The sequence below is a fragment of the Acipenser ruthenus genome, chromosome 14 (assembly GCF_902713425.1).
Source record: "Acipenser ruthenus chromosome 14, fAciRut3.2 maternal haplotype, whole genome shotgun sequence".
NCBI lineage: Eukaryota > Metazoa > Chordata > Actinopteri > Acipenseriformes > Acipenseridae > Acipenser > Acipenser ruthenus.
In genome coordinates, this window is record NC_081202.1 from 11,525,118 (window position 1) to 11,544,277 (window position 19,160).

Consider the following 19,160-nt stretch of genomic DNA (forward strand, 5'->3'; position numbering starts at 1 on the left):
CTAAACACAGTAACTGTAGTAAGCTTTTCAGACAAACTGTCTGCAGCTTGTGATAGGCTCCAAAGTTAAAACTCTTTGTGAGGCGTTCCCTTCCTTGGTTAACTTCCAGCTCTTGTTGCTCTTCATTTAAAACTGCCTGAAAACACATGTTATAGAATGAAAAAAAAGAAAACTTATGTGCACATTTTGAAAATAATCTAAATACTGCATTTTCTCAGTGAAACTCAAATTCAACATTTTTGACAATTGTTTTTTTTTTTTACTTTCTTAGGTTCAAGGGATCCTTGAACAAAATGCAGACAGCAATTTAAAATCAGCGTTGCGTGTTACACTAAAGTTACGAATTCTGACTCCTGTTGTTGAGATCATGTTAAAAGATCCATAACCACACCTCTAGAGCTCAGCTTTTTTGCAGTTAAGATGTTCGTTTGCGCCAGTTGGCACCTAGCCTTTGCCCTGTTATACATATTGATTACCACTATGGAGGGGGAGTAGTGGTTAGGGCTCTGGACTCTTGCCCGGAGGGTCGTGGGTTCAATCCCTGGTGGGGGGGACACCGCTGCTGTACCCTTGAGCAAGGTACTTTACCTAGATTGCGCCAGTAAAAAAAACAACTGTATAAATGGGTAATTGTATGTAAAAATAATGTGTAAAAAATAATGTAATTGTATGTAAAAATAATGTGATATCTTGTAACAATTGTAAGTCGCCCTGGATAAGGGTGTCTGCTAAGAAATAAATAATAATAATAATAATAACCTAAAGATGTTTTATCTGCACATCATCAATCAAGACAGAATATTGGATATTGTTGGACTCCAACAAGACTTTGACAGCCTGCACATTGGAAAAAGGAACCCTGATATTCACTGGAAGCTCTAGGTTTGCAGGGTGAAGCCAGAAATCCAGCTAGCTGGAGACAGTGAAACACATTTTAACATCCATATCCCTGGGCTGTGCAGAACATATATATATATATATATATATATATATATATATATATATATATATATATATATATATATATAAACCACGATGGGCTGGGCGGTTCCCATGATATATACCCTCCTGGGGTGGTGATAAGTGGTATATATCATCGGAACCGCACGGCCTGAAGTGGTTTATACCGCTTATAACACGGTGGCTACCTGTCATTTGTGGGAAGAAAAAGAAATAAAATAATTAAAACACATTTAAATTAAGACAAAACATGAAACTTTTTTGTGAACTTGTTATATGTGAGGCACACATATTCTAGTACGTTTTCATCCTTTTGGATCTCAAAATATGTTTTTGTTAGTTATTCGTTTTCATCCTTTTGGATCTCAAAATATTTTTTTGTTAGTTGTCGGACACCCTCGCGTCCAAGTCATGCCAGATTAAGTTGACAATCGAACCAGACTTTACGCAACAATATGACTACGGTGTCCGAGGACAGTACCTCAGTTTCCCGCAGATGCTTAAAATCCAGGACGGTAATTCGGGGGGTGGTGTCAGGCCTTGTCGTTACCTGCTTTTCTAAGAGTTTTCCTGACTGACAAAAATACATTATTGCTAGTTTTTTTTGTTGTTTGTAGTTTTTTCAATCTCTGTTTTCTTCTATTTCATTTAGCTGTTCCTCATCTACTGTTATGTGTCTACTGTTGTAGTTTTTTCAATCTCTGTTTTCTTCTATTTCATTTAGCTGTTCCTCATCTACTGTTATGTGTCTACTGTTATGTGTCTACTAAGTGCTAGTGCACTTATTTTATTTATTAATTTTTTTCAGGTGCACTGCTGTCTTCACTCAGAAAGCTGGTGTCGTACCACTTATGTGGAGTTTCATCCCCAAATATATTAAAGGAAATATCTGAAATGCCACTTATTTTTGGCAGTGGTTTTGTAACTAATAACAAATAAAATGGCAGTTTGTCATGGAATTTAGAATGTAGAGGTGCATATTGATTTATTCAGTGTGAAGCGGCTCATTAGTATGTAAGCCATGCTATACGCTATACATATGCATGTGATGCTGTTTAACCAATCAGAGGTTGTTATTTTTCCAAGCTGTGTTATATATGTTATATATATATATATATATATATATATATATATATATATATATATATATATATATATATATATATATATATATATATATATATATATATATTAGACTGTTCTAGGCTGCTTGGTTTCTTTAGTAAAAGAATTTCATAAATATCAAAAAAGACAAACAGCACATTAGCTAAACTTTTCTTAAGATGGCCCATTGAATAATATCACCGGTTTTGAAATTCTACTTTCCTTTAAGGTGTAATCAATACCTTTTGAGTCAAATGGGATTTGTAATTAAAATACAAAGAAACCTGTTAATTACACAAGAGAATTCCGACACAATATTCAATGAGATGTTTGAACACCCACTGTTTTGATAAACATCTATTTCTGTTTACATGCATTGCTTCATAACGTGATTTGAGCACATGTCGTTGTGTGATGTTAGATTTCCTTTAAAAATAAGGATGTTACCAATTGTTTTCCCAGACCCTGGTCGTTATGCAATAGCAGCAATCTGTCACACACACACAAGAGAACGTACCCCTACCTGCAGATGTTCTTGTGTTTCCAAGGACTGCAGAATGCTAATCTGTTCAGCATCTTCTGCTTTGATCCTGAGGACTTGATCTCTGAATAACAGAGGCATCATTTATATACAGTATAATCATATGTACCCATTAAAAATGAATCACTTTGTATTTGTTTAGTTCAAACTCTTATTATAATTACAATTATATATTTTTATTCCAGATGTGGTGCATTTAGAAATATGGGTTAAAATAAAGATCAATATTAAAATATATATAATTAACCTGTTAATGTCAGTATACGGTACATGTCACAAAAGTTTTTACAAATATTTTTCAAAACATTTATTTATTTTGTTATTTTGTTAACCTAAATAAATTAAACAAACTAAAATACCGCACAGCCTACTGAATGATAGCTGACCATACCCACAAATCCTGAGTTAGTTTAATGTTTTTTAAGTGCAAAAAACCTTTCCATGTTGTTAAAAGAAACTAAGATTTATGGATATCAAAATGAACTTAGTCCATCAAAGTAGACTTTAAAAAATATATACTTTTTACCTCATGAGTTCATTTATCATATGATGCCCATTGACTTCAAGCTTTTATTAAACGTGATAGAGATAGATAGATAGATAGATAGATAGATAGATAGATAGATAGATAGAGAGAGAGAGATAGATAGATACTGTTAAAGGAACTTATGAAACCACATTGACTTTAAAACCAAAGGATATTTTATTTCAGCACCTATATGTGACATTTTCTGTTGTTGTATTGCTTTTATTTTATTTTAATATAAAAATTCAAGATATTTAAACATTTCATATAAATACTGGAAAAAATATTAGATGCCTGTCAGTCTCTATCAGCACTCAATTCCACTATTAAAATGTATTATGTGACTGAGTGTGTGTTGGTTTACCACTCTTACCAAAGCCCCCTCCAATCCGGCCATGTGAGAAGGTGGCTGAACTGGTCTGGAAACTTAAGAAACATGTGAGAATGTGGTCAAGCTAAATTGGTAGACAAATTGCAAATGTTGTTTGCCCACCAAAGAAGGAGCTGGAAGGCAGCTCCTCGGATCATTTGAGTGCAGAAGCTTGTGCTCATAGTTCTTTTCATTGTTTTGTGAGCCTGTGTTAAGCAACTTTTGTTTAACAGTTCTGTGTGTTGTCAATAACCCCCCCCCCCCCCCCCCCCCATGAATGAATGTTCAATGTAAATTAAATACTTGCCCAATGAACAGTTTCTGGCTATAGACTGCCCCAAGGAAGACACTCAGAAACACAAACCCCCTCATGATGCAGGCAGCAGGCTTCCAGGAAGTATGATATTATGGGAGGGTACTGGATTTATATACTCCGAGCCCACACAACGTGTGGAATTCCCAAGATGGTTTTGCAATATAATCATGTGAGTTTTTCCATTCTGTTACTCTGTAATCAGTTTTTAACAGTGCGCTTCTTTAAACTTATCTAAACTATGTTAACACCACCTGGAAACATATTATCTATTTGTCCTTTTTGTTTTTTGCTTTTTAATCTAGTGCTGCAAACTAACATAAAAAAGTAATCCCTTGCTTTCAGCTTAGTACACATAGCTAACATTTCAGAGCTCTCTGCTTTATCTGTCTAGCTGTGTTGATACAATTTTTGTTTAAATTAACAGAAGCTTTCTCGCCTAATTCACATGCCACGCTATTGTGAGGCAGATATAAGGTGAATATTGTTTGGAAACATGATAAAAAAAATTTAAAATAAATAAATAAACATTGGTTATAAGTCTTTTAAAGGGGTATGTAGGTATTGAACATTTTATTAGTGGAGTGTATGCTGGGTGAAGGTAATTCAGATGTTGCCTGTGTGTGTACAGTGCATCTTCCTGCTGCTGGCACGTTTATCAACATGTTCCTGCAACCCATTACTTCTCTTGTGACAGCTGGGTTTAGTCATGAGTCAGGATCTGCTGTGGTATTAAAGCGGCCACCAACCACACAGTAATAACCATCTGCAATAACTGTCTTTATCAGAAGAATAAATTTCTCTGAAGTGAAAAGCTCACAGCAAAACATAAACTTCTCTCTGCTTTGAAAACAATTCATGTCCTTGATCAATTATGGTCGGGGCGGTGCTAAAACTTGCACGCAACGGAAGTGAAATATTTATGAACAGAGCAGTTCCGGTGTGTAGTTCATGGCGTGCAAGTAACAGGGAAGAGAGCGGGATAAGTATGTTTTTTAAATATTAAGTGCTATGTATAGTTAATTTAGCATTTTAAACAAATCCACAGTTAGTATTTGCATTTAGTAATTAATACAGATCTTCTTAACACGTTGAATATTAGTAAAGGTACCATTCTTATCACCGCACCCTAACAGTATAATTTTCAATTGGTGACTTTTAAGTAAAATTATTTTGCCTACTGTTTTCACGGCTAATATTCTATTATACAATTATATTTTGTTCGGACACTCAAAAGTTATTGTACAAACGCAACACCACTTTATTTATTTATTTATTTATTTTTGGGTCTCAGCTTTTTACCTGCAGGCAACTTGCTGATTTGTAATTTTTTTGTAGTAAATTGTTTTTGTTTCTGCATCCGCAATTGCAAACAAACAAAACAAACGGTATGTTCAATAATCTGCATGGGCGTTTCTCTTTTCTTCTCTATATCTTTCTACAAGTTGGGTGTACTGTAACTAAGAAGATTTTTCAATCTTTAGACTTAGTATAGGAAACAACGTATCATGCATTTCTGAGCTGTGTATTCCATGATGACTTTACAACAGAACCACTTCTTTCTTCTCTGTTGCTAAAAGACAGTACAGGTTAAGCTTTTATGTTTAGAACTGCGCATGTCTTTTAGCAATGTATTGTACTGTTTTCACCAGAAATGACACCGGTTAAAGATGGGTCAGGACCAGACCTCATTGACAGGACAATAAGAATGAGAAGGGAGGAGCAAGCAAGGAAGGTGGTCTTGGCCTGGGGTGTGCTCAATGTCTCCCTGGCGGGAATGATTTACACTGAAATGTAAGTTAATTTCCCATAAATTAATATATAATACATAGTTGTTTTGTTTTTTTAGGTATAGCTGTATATAAGATCAATGTACAATACCAATGTTGCTCTTTGAAACAGGTAGTTTTTTGACTGTACAGGAAACAGCCCTATGTATTTTTGCAGATATTCATTTGGTTATGTTTATGGAAGGATATGGAACGTGCTTGTGGAATCTCCTTAATCATTTACAATTAACAGTGCTAAACCCCCATCCCAAACAAAACATGTTTTCTTTCTTTACAGGACTGGAAAAATGTTGAGCAAATACTGTAACATCACCTACTGGCCTCTTTGGTATATTGGTAAGCTGCATCATTATCGGGTTACTTTGTATTTATATTTAAACTGCTGTGTACAAGAAGATTACTTTCCTTGGTTTTATTATTATTATTATTATAATTATTATTATTATTATTTCAATCCAACAGAGCTTGCCCTTGCCTCTTTGTTCAGCCTTAATGCCTTGTTTGATTTCTGGAGATACTTCAAATACACAGTGACTCCTTCCAGCTTTGTTGTGAGTCCTGACCAGCACAGACTACTTGGTCTCAGGCACTCAGGTGGGTGTCATCACACTTTAACTAGATTGGAAATATGCACATCTCTAACTCAATTTGTAGTACATTTTAGGAAAGTTGTAATTGTGTATTTATGCTTGAATTTTCCCATAGGCATACAGGCATCTCCTCCGCAGAAGCCAGAAAACCAAGAGAAACCTTCCCCTACACAGTCCTCCCCCGTTCAAGGCCAGAGTGTGCTGAGTTACAGCCCCTCCCGGGCACCCAGCGCAAGTCCCAAGTTCTCCCCAGGTTGTATAACAGGATACAGCCCTCCTTTGCAAAGTCCTTCCCCCGCAGGCAGTGGCTCATACTCCTCGTCTGTGGCCTATTCAGCAAGCAACAGCTTTAGCAAGGTACGTGTCGTAAGAATTATTGAAGACGTAGCTGTAGGTTGAATAACTATGGTATTAAAATTCTCTCTGTAAAGTGCTAAACCCTAAATAATTGTATTATTGGATGGATCATACTTTGAAGTAGAGCACTCTAAAGAAATGTGTCTGATTAGAGACCTAAACTGTTGACCATATGGAACAATCACAGTTAACAGGATTATGATTTATGTTAGTATTTTGCATAGGTAGACTGCTGTGTTGCACAGGAGGGTTTTGATTTTCTTCAGACTACATTTTGGGGTCTTTTATACTTCTAGTATTTGGGCTTCCGAGTGGCTCTCGGGTAAAGGCGCTCTATAGCCTGGACGTCGCCGGTTCGAGTCCAGGCTATTCCACAGCCGACCGTGGATGGGAGCTCCCAGGGGGTGGCGCACAATTGGCCGAGCGTCGCCTGGGGGGGGTTTAGGTCAGCCAGGGTGTCCTCGGCTCACCGCGCACCAGCGACCCCTGTAGTCTGGGCGGGCGCCTGCGGGCTTGCCTGTAAGCTGCCCAAGAGCTGTGTTGACCTCCGACGCTGTAGCTCTTGGGTGGCTGCATGGTGAGTCCTCAGTGTGAAAAAAAAAAAGCGGATGGCTGACGGCACACGCTTCGGAGGACAGCGTGTGTTTGTCTTCGCCCTCCCAAGCCAGCGCAGGGGTGGTAGCGGTGAGCTGTGCCTAAAAATAATTGGCCATTCCAAATTGGGAGAAAAATAATAAAAATAATTGGCAACGACTAAATAAAAAAAAAAAAAAAAAAAAAGAAATGCACTTATAACCATAGATATGTCTTTTCCCTCTAGGTGGTGAGCTATAGCCAAACTCCAGGTTCTCCTCCATATCCCAGCAGTATTGGACCAGCAGAAGGCTCTAATCTTCGGTCTCGCTATCGCACTTCACCCACTGTGTTCAACTCTCCTGGTGGGAAAGAGGATTACATGGCAGACCTCAAATCGCTGGAGATGTTCCTGCGTTCTGAAGAAGAGAAAAGGCATCGCAGCCAGCTCGGTCAGAAAATGTTTTATTTAAAAGCATTCCTCAATTGCAAAAAGGTTTAGGAAGTGCTCTTTATTTTGAATGCTATAATTCATAGATTTTTAAATGAATATGTAGTATTAAATCTACACTATACTTTAATACAGTGCTGTAAACACGATTGCCTTATTTGCATTGCTGCATGTTAATAACTGTTTTTCTTTATCTTCAGGAAGTCCAGAGGCTGTTTCCCCTTCAAACAGTCCAACATTCTGGAATTACAGTCGCTCTGTGGGAGACTATGCTCAGACCCTAAGGAAGTTTCAGTACCAGCTAGCCTGCAGGTCCCAGGCTCCTTCAGCAAACAAAGATGAGACTGACCTGGGGTCCAAACATGCTGCTGAAGAGGTAGGTTTTGAAAAACATGGAGAAGAAAACAAAAAAATTAATAATGGGGTTTCGGGGGCATAACTAAACTAAAAACATTTCCTTGTAGTCCAATACAATCAATTTCAACCAGGCTGCTTGGGCATGTAAAATGATGATTTGTTGCTAAGCAAATATTTATTAATGAAAAGAGAATAGTGTTCGACGGGTGTAATGTAATATCCAATTAATAATGTTGGCTTTCCAGGTTATTTGCAATAATTGAACATTTTGTTAATATAGATAGAACAAATAAAATTACTCCAGCATTAATATCAGGAGAAACTTCACAGTTTCCTTAGCAGATCAGTTTTAGCAAATTCATGAATTAAAACTTTTAAATGATTACATTTTGTTTATACTTGGACTATTGTGAAAAACCTTTGCCTATGAATATTTTTTTTATTTTAAAGGTCTGGGCCAGGGTTACAGTGAACCGTCAGCTGCTGGATCGCATTGATTCCTGGACTGCCAAGCTCAGAAATGTAGGTAACATAATTCAGGGATGCCAACTGCTACGATTTGGCCGTAGCAGCTAGTATTTTGTAGGTTCTGCTATGGCGCCACATCGAAGGGGTATAATACTACGATTTTTATTAAATAAATAAATGGATACTCCCTGAACGTTTTATGAAATATATTATTTCAATACCATGTGTGTTTTTCTGTTTATTTTTTTAATGAATTGTTCTTAATACTGTATTTCATTGACAGTTTGTTGTGGATTTTTAACTGACATACTAAAATCTCTGAGCGGGTTGCTTAGTAACCAGTTTAGGGGTCCTTCAGAAAGTGCTGCGCAAATGTCTCCTTGTTATCATTACAAATGGCACGTCCACCTTAACCAGATGGTGATGTTGAACTAGCTCAGTTGCCTTACTTTGCAATGTAGCTGACCCAAATCAAGTTAAGCATAGCTGAGAAACGAGTGAGGCCATTCTACTGTTTGAAGACAACTGTGGAACACAGCCTGAATACCGTGCTTACTACGAAATTGTTGGTGAAATGAAATGCAACAATATTTACCAGTTCTGGCAAAACATGGAAACGAGATTCCCAGCTCTTGCTGTAATTTATTTTATGCATACAAAAACATACTTTGGGATGACCGGCGCTCCAGAAAGACATCAAACATGTACGACATGTTGTATCAGAATAATATGTAAACCTACAAACAAAAACGTAAAATAACTGCAAACTGTACCACGGCAGAAGCAGCAGATGCACACAGAGACAGATGCACACAGAGTATCTCCAGAGAGTGGTAGCAGGATTGGGTCACTTCAGTGGACTCTGGCTAGCACTGAGAAAGTGTCCAGGGGTCGGGAGCAGTGAGCAGAGGACTCCGGAGCGCGCTTAGAAAGTGTACGGGGGTCAAAGCTGGAACCGGAGGGAGCAGAGTCGGAGGGGCTGAGGCAGAACGACAGGGCTCAGCCAGACAGGTCAGCAGAGCTGGAGGGAGCACGGCGCGCTGACACTGAACGACAGAGCTCCTCCAACCACTAGGAGACGACAGCAGATCCACCGCACCTCTCACCCTGACAGACGGTCGCAGCACGGAGAACACAACACCACAGCCGGGGGGGCAGGGTCCAACCCCCCCCACCCGAAGCAGCTGACAGCGCCGTGACTGTGCCCACAACTTGGCTGTCGCATCCCGGGAGAGCCTGTCAGCACAGTCGGGGGATGGGACCCAAACCCCTCCTGAAGTAGTAGACAGAGCACACAGTTCCAGGGACCAGCTACAGACTGCAAGCGTCTGGCCAGCTCCAGATGGCTCGGGACCGTAACACCGTCTCTTCGGGGACGAAGAGAACTTGAGGAGGGAGCTATGTAGCGATCTGTGTTAAATGTGTGTATGCTGTCCTGTCTTTCCCGCTGTTTGTGTATCACCCTGCATGAATCTGTGAGTAAAGAGTGTTTTGTGTCTAGGCAGTGCTCACGTGCTGCCTGGGGTGTCACATGCACAGTGCAGCTGTATGTAGATGGTATCTGTTTGCTGACTTCTGTTCAGTTCCGCCGGTCAGCTGCTTGACCGAGGGTCTGAGCGACTGGTCGGTGTGTGTATGTAAATGTGCCCTTGTGTGTGTGCGCCAATAGGGCTCGGGGGAGGATCTCTATTTAGGAGTTGCCAGTGAGCAGCTCGGGGCTGTGTTGTGGTGTCCTGACATTGAATGAATAAACATCTGAAAGAGATTCTGCTGCGGCCATCTGGCTCCTGTTTGTTCCCCTAAAACGCTACAATAGGAATCACTTGTCAGAGCTATGAACGATCTGCTGATAAACTCTGACTCGGGCTTTCCATCAGTATTAATTACTCTTGATCTCAGTGCTGCCTTTGATACTGTAGAGTAGACCATTCCATCCTACTGAATCATTTTGAAAGCACAGTAGGAGTGTCTGGCCTTGTCCTATCCTGGTTCAAATCTGATCTTCTGATAGGTTTCAGTTGTTCTCTATTGAGGAGGTAAAATCGGCATTATCGGAAGTTGTCTGTGGTGTTCCACAGGGCTCCATTCTAGGTCCCTTGCTGTTTTCATTATATATGCTACCGTTAGGTGACATTGTCTACAGATAGGGAGTGAACTTCCATTGCTATGCTGTCTTCTCTGTGAAACATGGTGGGTGTCATGACTGTATCGCTCACATAGGTACGAAGAAACACCAGCAATATTTAAAATCTGACACTCCCCATTACCGTAAGTTTGTGCAATTACTACACAGCATTTTGTGTTGGTAGTTGCAGAGTAGTACACATTTAAATAAAAAACATCGTTAAATCTTTCTTGAGGTGGGATGTTATTTTTATAAAGTTCTGCGGCTGAATATTTCAGTCCAGGTTTGATAGCACTTACGAGAGCCTAAAACACTCTTCATTACTAATATTTCAATCCAGAATAAATAGAATTCCAAAAATAAATAAATAAATAAATAAAGAATTAGTGTTGAAGTTTTTTTTTTTTAATTTCTAAATGCAATGTGTTTACAATTACCAAAATTATAGATTGAACAGCAAAATGAGGTCATTGACCACCTTGATTTCTAGGGGCTAGCAGCCACTGGCCTTTTAAAATAAATTAAAAAAATTCTGCTGTGCTTCGGTAGGCACATGCTACTCTTTTCGCCTTCCAGAAGTTGGCATCTCTAATTATTCTCAGAAAAAACTGACATCCCTACACAAGACTGAATATAAAAAGCACATCATCAGAACATAAAAGGGTGTAAGATGGTTATTGAACTTTAGTGTACTGTCTTCTTTTGCAGTGGATTAATGAGACTATTCTGGTTCCTCTGGTGAAAGAGATTGATTCTGTGAATACTCTCCTGCGGAGAATGGGTTGCCCTGAACTGCAGACTGGAGGTAATGACTAGCTTGGTGTAATTGGGTTTTCACTTCTTGGCTTGTTAAAGTGTGATTGATCCTTGTTTCCCTCACAATACAGACCTGGTCGAGAACTAGTAGGGCAGTAAAATAATTGCTTATACAGACTACTGTATTGGACTTTGCATTTGCTAAGTTGTCTCTAGGGGTATGATCAATTGAGGAGTTGATTGAAATGTACTGACTGCATGTTTTATTTCATTAAAAACTATTTTGCAATTCATCTATACTTGTCTAATCGTCTGCATTTATCTTTGTAGAGGCCAGTATTAGCAGTCTTAAACAAGCAGCCCTTGTCAAAGCATCCTTGATCCCAACATTGAATGCTATTGTGCAGTATCTGGATATCACATCTAATCAGGAATATCTGGTGGAACGAATCAAAGGTAAGGGATTTCTACCTTCAGTGGGAAGTAAACATGGGTGGTGGGGGGTAAACATGTAGGCCAGAAAAAGGCCCATGCCTTTTTTTTTTTTTTAGTTGGTACATTTTGAAGCCCTTTCAAATAATGTCACACCTGTGCTTGTTTGACCTTGATTGTCCTAGAAAAACACACACCGTCATGTGACTTTTACTGTCAAGCAATGTGCTGACCAAGTTTAATCTTTTGGTCCCTTAGATATTCAAGTTAACCCTTCGTCGGCATCAATAATTGAGCTCACGCGGAAGGTGGGAAAGGGTGCAAATGCACCCCACGTTTATAATTCAAAGCAAAAGAACAATGCAAAACGGGTTTATATTGTTATTTGAAATGCTCTGTATTGAATAAACAATGTGAAGAGCTAAGCATTTTTTTAAATATTTTATTAAATAACTTCAAAAATAAATATAATATTGTACTTGGAAACATACTTCTGCTACAGTATAAAGTGGCTTTGCACATAAACAGCTTCAGTGGTTTTGTAAACAAACAAAAAAAAACTGCACAGGGAATTTGCTTACTTGACAAGATAAAAAGAAAAAATACCAATTCAAATAGTGCTCTTATCAGGCATCTATAAATCAGGAGAGGATACGCATTAGTGGTAGCCTAATAAATAAGACAATAGTGCTGGAAATGTATGCATTATACACACATAGATGCCACTATGTAACACAATTTTTGTTCCTGGGTAGTAAGTGTTATTTCCTAATTGCTTATGCCTCAAAAGTATAGAAAATGGCTATTATTCCCCACAAACTTTGCTTTTGTGACCAGGACAGTGATATTTTGAAATTTACCTATTTCCAATGAGAAAACGGGCAAATTTGTGTCTTTTCGTTCACATAAAGTCAGAAAAAAACAACATATGAATCCAAATTAACATGTATTTATACTAAAGTAATACAAAAATGACTACAAAAGATTTAGAAGTGAGTAGTTTTTCGAGATTTACGATTATACTGTAAATCACTTCCACGAACCAGCCCCCAAATGTAGTCTGCCATCATGTTCTCGTTATACTGTCCTTGGTAGCGGCGTTCAAAGTCCAGTATATCCTGGTGGAAGCGCTCGCCTTGCTCCTCCGAGTACGCTCCCATGTTCTCCTTGAATTTATCAAGATGAGCATCAAGGATATGGACTTTGAGGGACATCCTACAGCCCATTGTGCCGTAGTTCTTCACCAGAGTCTCAACCAGCTCCACATAGTTTTCGGCCTTGTGATTGCCCAGGAAGCCCCGAACCACTGCGACAAAGCTGTTCCAAGCCGCTTTCTCCTTACTAGTGAGCTTCTTGGGGAATTCATTGCACTCCGGGATCTTCTTTATCTGTGGTCCAAGTTTACTCAGCACTGAATCTATCTGGAATGTTCTGGAAAATTAGGTAAATTTCAAAATATAACTGTCCTGGTCACAAAAGCAAAGTTTGTGGGGAATAATAGCCATTTTCTATACTTTTGAGGCATAAGCAATTAGGAAATAACACTTACTACCCAGGAACAAAAAAAAAAATAATAATTGTTACACGGTGTGCTCATTCTATGATGGGAAATTGATTACATGGGGCTAAAAAAATGATAAGTCAATAATTTTAGAAGTGGTACATCTTTACAACATCTCTTCCACCTCCCCTGCAAATCTCAGAACTCTATTTTGCAAGTAAACAGCAGCTGTGCATGGTAGCCTATACAGTATGACACGCCTTTTTGTTCCCTGAAGATGGGGGGGGGGGGGAAATCATATTGTACTTTATCAGGTAATAAACAGGATACTGTAAAGAATGCAGTTATCTAATACTGCTGAAAAAAAAGGTGCTATACACAAATGCACAGTTTAATTAAAATGACTATTAGCTAGACAGATAAGGATAAATCAATAATTTTAGAAGCAATATCCTGTTTCTACATGTCCCTCAGCTCTCCCGCAATCTATTCTGCCAGTAAGCAGGAGCTGTGATTGTGGCATGTGAAAAATGTATGTGTTTGTGTGTTGGAACTCTCGGAAGGCGGCAAAGGGTGCAAATGCACCTCAAAAAATGACTCGGTGCACTTTAAAGAAGGATTACTTCTGTTTCCCGGGTCGGACAAGGATGTTCTTGGTATCAAAATAAAGGTAAGTGAATTGCATGGGAGGATATCCTGCAATCTTTAGCGAGTTATGAGATACGTTCATAAACACGATGGAGTGCCGTTGCACCCTTTGCCGCTGACAAAGGGTTAGTAAGGTTTTGGCCCAAACTTGGAAAATTTATACGGACAATACAGTAAGCTGACGCAGTTTACAATGCATGCAGTGTCCTACGTTTATTTGGTCTTTCCCTTCCCTTCCAGACTTGGCGCATGGTGGGTGTATGAGCTCATTTCGATGGAATGGAGGAGGTAATTTGAAGGCAAGAAAATGGGACACTGACCTGCCTACAGATTCTGCAGTAAGTCTTGGTGAATACTCCTGGCATGTTATAGCAGTTCACCTGAGTCAAGCTGCGTTTCCTTGAACTGTTCCTATTTGGTTGGTTATGATTTCCTGGAACCAGCTCTTACCTGGTGAAGAACAGTATATGAATGTATTTTAATTGGCTTCTTATAGATCTCCAGACAACTAGTTAGCACCGAGTCAGAAATGGGGTATCTCTGATTTTGTCTTTCAGATAATTATGCATGTGTTGTGCACTTATCTGGACTCGAGACTTCCTCCTCATCCCAAATACCCTGATGGAAAAACATTCACATCCCAGCATTTCATACAAACGCCTGACAAACCAGGTAAATAATGTGAAGAAAGAAGTTAAACATATGACTGAAACACAAGGTCTGCCATAGTACTAATTGTTGTGTGTGTTTATTTGTATTTATTTTTAAATAGATATGTCAAATGAGAACCTGTTTTGCATTCATCAAAGTAGTATTAACCCTCCACACTACCAACTCATCTACCAGGGACACATCTACAATCTTCCAAAGGTAAATGCTTTTCGCTTAGTTACACAGTGACCGATACGTTTTTAGTTGAGTTTTGTCCTGTAACTTTGTGGTGTTAATGAAGGAATTGTATAGCTGTAACTTAACTACATGCCTCCATTTTCCATGTTTTATATAACTTTTATATTTCCTGGTTTGTTAACCCTTTAAGATATAAGGGACATATGTGTCCCACAAAAATAAAGTATGCTAACTTTCTTATTTTTTGCAATGAGGTGCACAAAACAGGGTTTAAAATGTACTGACTGGTTGTATCCAAATTGTCAGTTTCCTTGTGATACCAGAGTCACTGTCAAATGTAGTTAAGAAGAAACCGTCTGAACAACCATTCAATTCCTTATGTACCTTAAGGGGTTAATATGTCTTTCCTTTAATGAAAGCAGGATATTATTAACCAAGGCCATAACATATTTATTTAAGATAAAATGCATGAGACCGTTTACAAAGTCCCTGTGTATAGCAAACTTAAACTAAAATTAACAAGTGTGGCAGCATTGCAATTGTTGACTGCAAATTCTATGCAACATAAAAAGGAGGCCAAAGAGGTGGAGACAAAGAGAGAGACCCTTAAGCACCCTATTCAAAAGACCTATGTAATTTGTGTGGACTAGACAAAGCCAAACTTATAAACGCTTATAAACTTTATAGGGCAGCAGTGTGGAGTACTGGTTAGGGCTCTGGACTCTTGACTGGAGGGTCGTGGGTTCAATCCCAGGTGGGGACACTGCTGCTGTACCCTTGAGCAAGGTACTTTACCTAGATTGCTCTAGTAAAAACCCAACTGTATAAATGGGTATCGCCCTGGATAAGGGCGTCTGCTAAGAAATAAATAATAATAGTTCTGTCTAATTTATTTCACAGGGTAGAAACAATCTGTTCCATACAGTCCTTATGTTCTTGTTTGTTATAAAGACCAAGGAATCTGGAATGTTAGGGTAAGTATGGAAGTACGACTTCAATGTAACTTGTAATGGTTATAATGATGGACAATACCTGACGCAAATAGGTGTACAGTTTAACATTGCAGTTTTATTTTGGATGTATACCTGCAGCACAGGCTGTTCATATAGTGCGGTGTTTACTTCCCTTTCCCTATAAGGGTAGCCACAAACAACCCACTCGATCCCTTCTGCTATCCTTATTCATGGAATAACTTGTACTTGCTGCTGTAAGGATAAAACAAGATGCCACAGTTACGTTTTTATTTGTATCTAGAGAACCGCTTATCTAATTGTAATAACTGTTTACCACATTCTTTACCATTAATTAATTTTGGAATTGGGCATATATGGATGCACATACAGTCCTTATGCCACCCTTACAAGCAACTAAAGTATAAGCGTATTTTAAAATCACGCTGGTAAAGACATCTAATGTACTATAACATGCTTCCCAGGACAGCCAAAATGCTACTTTGCTATATAGTACAAAGTTTATTGATCTGTTAATCTGCAAATACTGAAATTGATATTTACCTAATTTATATACTCTCTTGTATATATGTTTATCAGGTTCTTTATGGATTTTTTTTGTTTTTCCTTTTTACAGAAGGGCAAATCTTGGCCTATCTGGAGTAAACATCCTGTGGATATTTGGTGACTAATGTACTCTGTGTGCTGCTGTTCCTGAGTTTGTGTTATTACTTGCCTATAATAGGTGGATTATAATCTGGATTAATCGTATGAGTTGTTCTTGAGATCATAAAGCATAAAGAATGCTGATAAGTAGAAATCATATCTGGGGTCAGTTTAAAGATAAAGAACACTGGAGATTTTCAAGATTTTCTGATGAATTAAAAAATGACCTCAAAAGCATACATTTGGAAAGATCTAACTAGGGCTGGGACCAAATCAAAACTTTGACAACCCGCTAATCACACTTAACAAAACTGTATTTAATAGTGTGTTCTTTTTATAAGTAGAAGAAATAAGATACAAAAAAAATAAAACACTATTAAATACAGTTTTGTTAAGTGCGATTAGCGGGTTGTCAAAGTTTTGATTTGGTCCGGGCCTAGGTCTGAAGTAAATGGTAGAACTATAGTAGCACATTATTGCTTTATAACAGGATTTATACCAATGTATAATATGCTGCAACCTACTGACTGGGCTAGATTCACAAAGCTATTTACTTAAAATCACATTTTTCAGAAAGGAAAAACACACAAACAGGAAATAAATAACTTACTTTAGGGGCTTGTAAGTATTTGTAATGTTATGTTTTTCCTTTCAGAAAAAAAGTGTTAAGTATTATTGGTTCATTGCTCTAAGACCGGTTACTTCCACATGTAAAGACATAAATGAAAGGTTTTCTTACCATTTTAAATGTCACTTTTATCCAAGATTTCAATGAATTAATGCTTCTCAGTAGTTAAATATTTGTATATATGAATGTAACTTTTTACACGCTACTGGTACTTAGTATATTTATTGTATAGTTCAAGTACACCCATTTTCCTTAAGGAATGAAGAGAAATGTAACTAAACTTGATTTGAAGATAACCATAGGTCTGCTGTCAATTTAGACTTCTTTTTAATAACAGAACTGTCAGTCTGATCTGGGTTAAGAACATTTAAAAGTGGGTGATGTACTTGTTTTAATAAATGTCTTTTTTATTTTTCCTTAATATTTTAAGGAAAGCTTCATACATTTAGCACTGACGGAAGCAGACTTTTCTACAGAACAATATCAGTTTTTTTTGTTTTCTATATGGAAACATGGTACTTTCTCTAACTAAAACTCAAGTACTATTGAACTTGAGCTGTTGGTTACAGTTTGTTTTCTTTTGAAGTTGTGTCTGTTTCAACATAAAAAATACAAGTCTGATCACACCAACTACAATACATGGGATGGGTTTGTTTGTTTGCTGGGTTAGTATCAAATATATTTATTGCCACAGCAAGTGTAAACCACTTTGGAAATCAAGTTCAGTGTGTGACTGAGATGGGGAACGCTTGAAAACCTGTTCACTGCTTTGCAGTTTCTGGGTCCTGTTTTGTGGAGGTTTCTGGTTTAGTTCATTCTAAATAATTTCAGATACTGCCATGAAATTGTTTAATCTTTGTGTGAACTTTGCTTTCATTTTATTAACAAAATTGCAACTGAAATAAACAAACATACCTGCATCAAACCTATTTTTTTCTATTCTTGGGAATTTCTTAAAAAAAAAAAAAAAGAAAGTTTAAACCATATTCTGTTTTGTAATCCTAAAATTGCAAAGTAGATTTATGTTCATTAAACATGAGTGAACAGCCATGTGGTGCCTTTTTACTGTTTTTTTTTTTCATCATCCAAAACCTTCCAGGTACCTGTGTACAAGGTTATGCTATTGAAGTGTTGGTGGTGTGTGTACTATCAGCCTTATTCAGCTCAGTTAATGTACCTTTACTGAGTACTGCCACTGGGTGTCTATGTACTACAGAAAAACGCTTCTTACCAACTAATATAATCTTCTGTGGTCTTTGTGCACGTGGTCGTCACTATGACATTTTTACTACTTGCTAAATATACAAAAAGTTTTGCAAGTCCTGACATTGGATATTGCTAGCATTTAGCATGTGAGCTTTGGTTTAAAAGGCCAACATATGTTTCCATTGAGTGGTCTAGTGGTATAATTCTAAATTTAAATCGTGTTTTTTTTTTTTTTGTTTTTTCTTTTTCCAGTGCTTCAAGAAGCACAAAACTATAAAATATAGCTTATTGAACAATTTTAGCAAATGTTCCATGCAATTTTATTGAGCGAGGGGAAAACTACTTTAATTCAGTCTCACCGTTTATTGTGAGAGAGATCAGTAATATGACACTGTTTTGCACTGGTGAGCTGTGGCCATGTGCGCTGCATCGAGTGCAGTGCATAGAATATTATGTAAAAAAACAAAACAAAACAAAAAAACATTTTTACCACAAGTAAGTTTACACTACTTTTTGAGAAGCGAAAATCTAACTGATTAAGTTAAAAGAAACAACTAAGGCGCATGTAGGAGCTACTAAATTAGCCTAATGAATGTTTAAGTTGTTTAAACTTGTTATCTCAGTGCAATGGCAACTTCTTTTTAAATATGGCCTATTGTCATAAGACGATGTTGGAAAATAAAATGAAAAGTAAAATGACCGTACCTAAATATAAGAACTGCTTGTAATACCATTCTACCTGAATCTGGTTCAAGATCAACTAACGGGTCCTCCCTTTGTTTTACGTCAAAGTGCGTAATGGGTTGTATGACATTGAGACTTCATCTCCCAGAAATCCTTGGGGGTGGGTGGGGGGAGAACATTCAATGGAACGTGCACAATTACCAGGGATATGTAGTTTTCTTCACAATTCCAATAAGACCATTCTGGAGTGTTTGTCTATGTCACCGTTAAATATTTGAATATTTTAACATAACGTGTAATCTAATTAATAAATAA

General features: G+C 37.8%; 1 protein-coding gene across 3 annotated transcripts; it reads left to right on the top strand.

Annotated features, from left to right (window-relative positions):
* The first annotated feature begins 4,700 nt into the window (after nt 1–4,700).
* Nucleotides 4,701–17,929, top strand: LOC117419574 (transmembrane protein 209-like). Of its 3 annotated transcripts, none has more exons than XM_034032445.3 (15): nt 4,701–4,800; nt 5,467–5,608; nt 5,882–5,940; nt 6,067–6,198; nt 6,310–6,551; nt 7,372–7,576; nt 7,776–7,951; nt 8,383–8,454; nt 11,234–11,330; nt 11,612–11,737; nt 14,103–14,200; nt 14,420–14,534; nt 14,635–14,732; nt 15,612–15,685; nt 16,299–17,929. In XM_034032445.3, exons 1-15 carry the CDS (start codon nt 4,737–4,739, stop codon nt 16,351–16,353), a joined length of 1,755 nt encoding a protein of 584 aa, XP_033888336.2. In that variant the 5' UTR covers nt 4,701–4,736; the 3' UTR covers nt 16,354–17,929. The 3 variants fall into 3 exon arrangements, with proteins under 3 accessions (XP_033888336.2, XP_058841805.1, XP_058841804.1); XM_058985822.1 differs by lacking the exon at nt 4,701–4,800 and adding an exon at nt 4,858–4,921; XM_058985821.1 differs by lacking the exon at nt 4,701–4,800 and adding an exon at nt 5,099–5,202.
* Nucleotides 17,930–19,160: the final 1,231 nt, after the last annotated feature.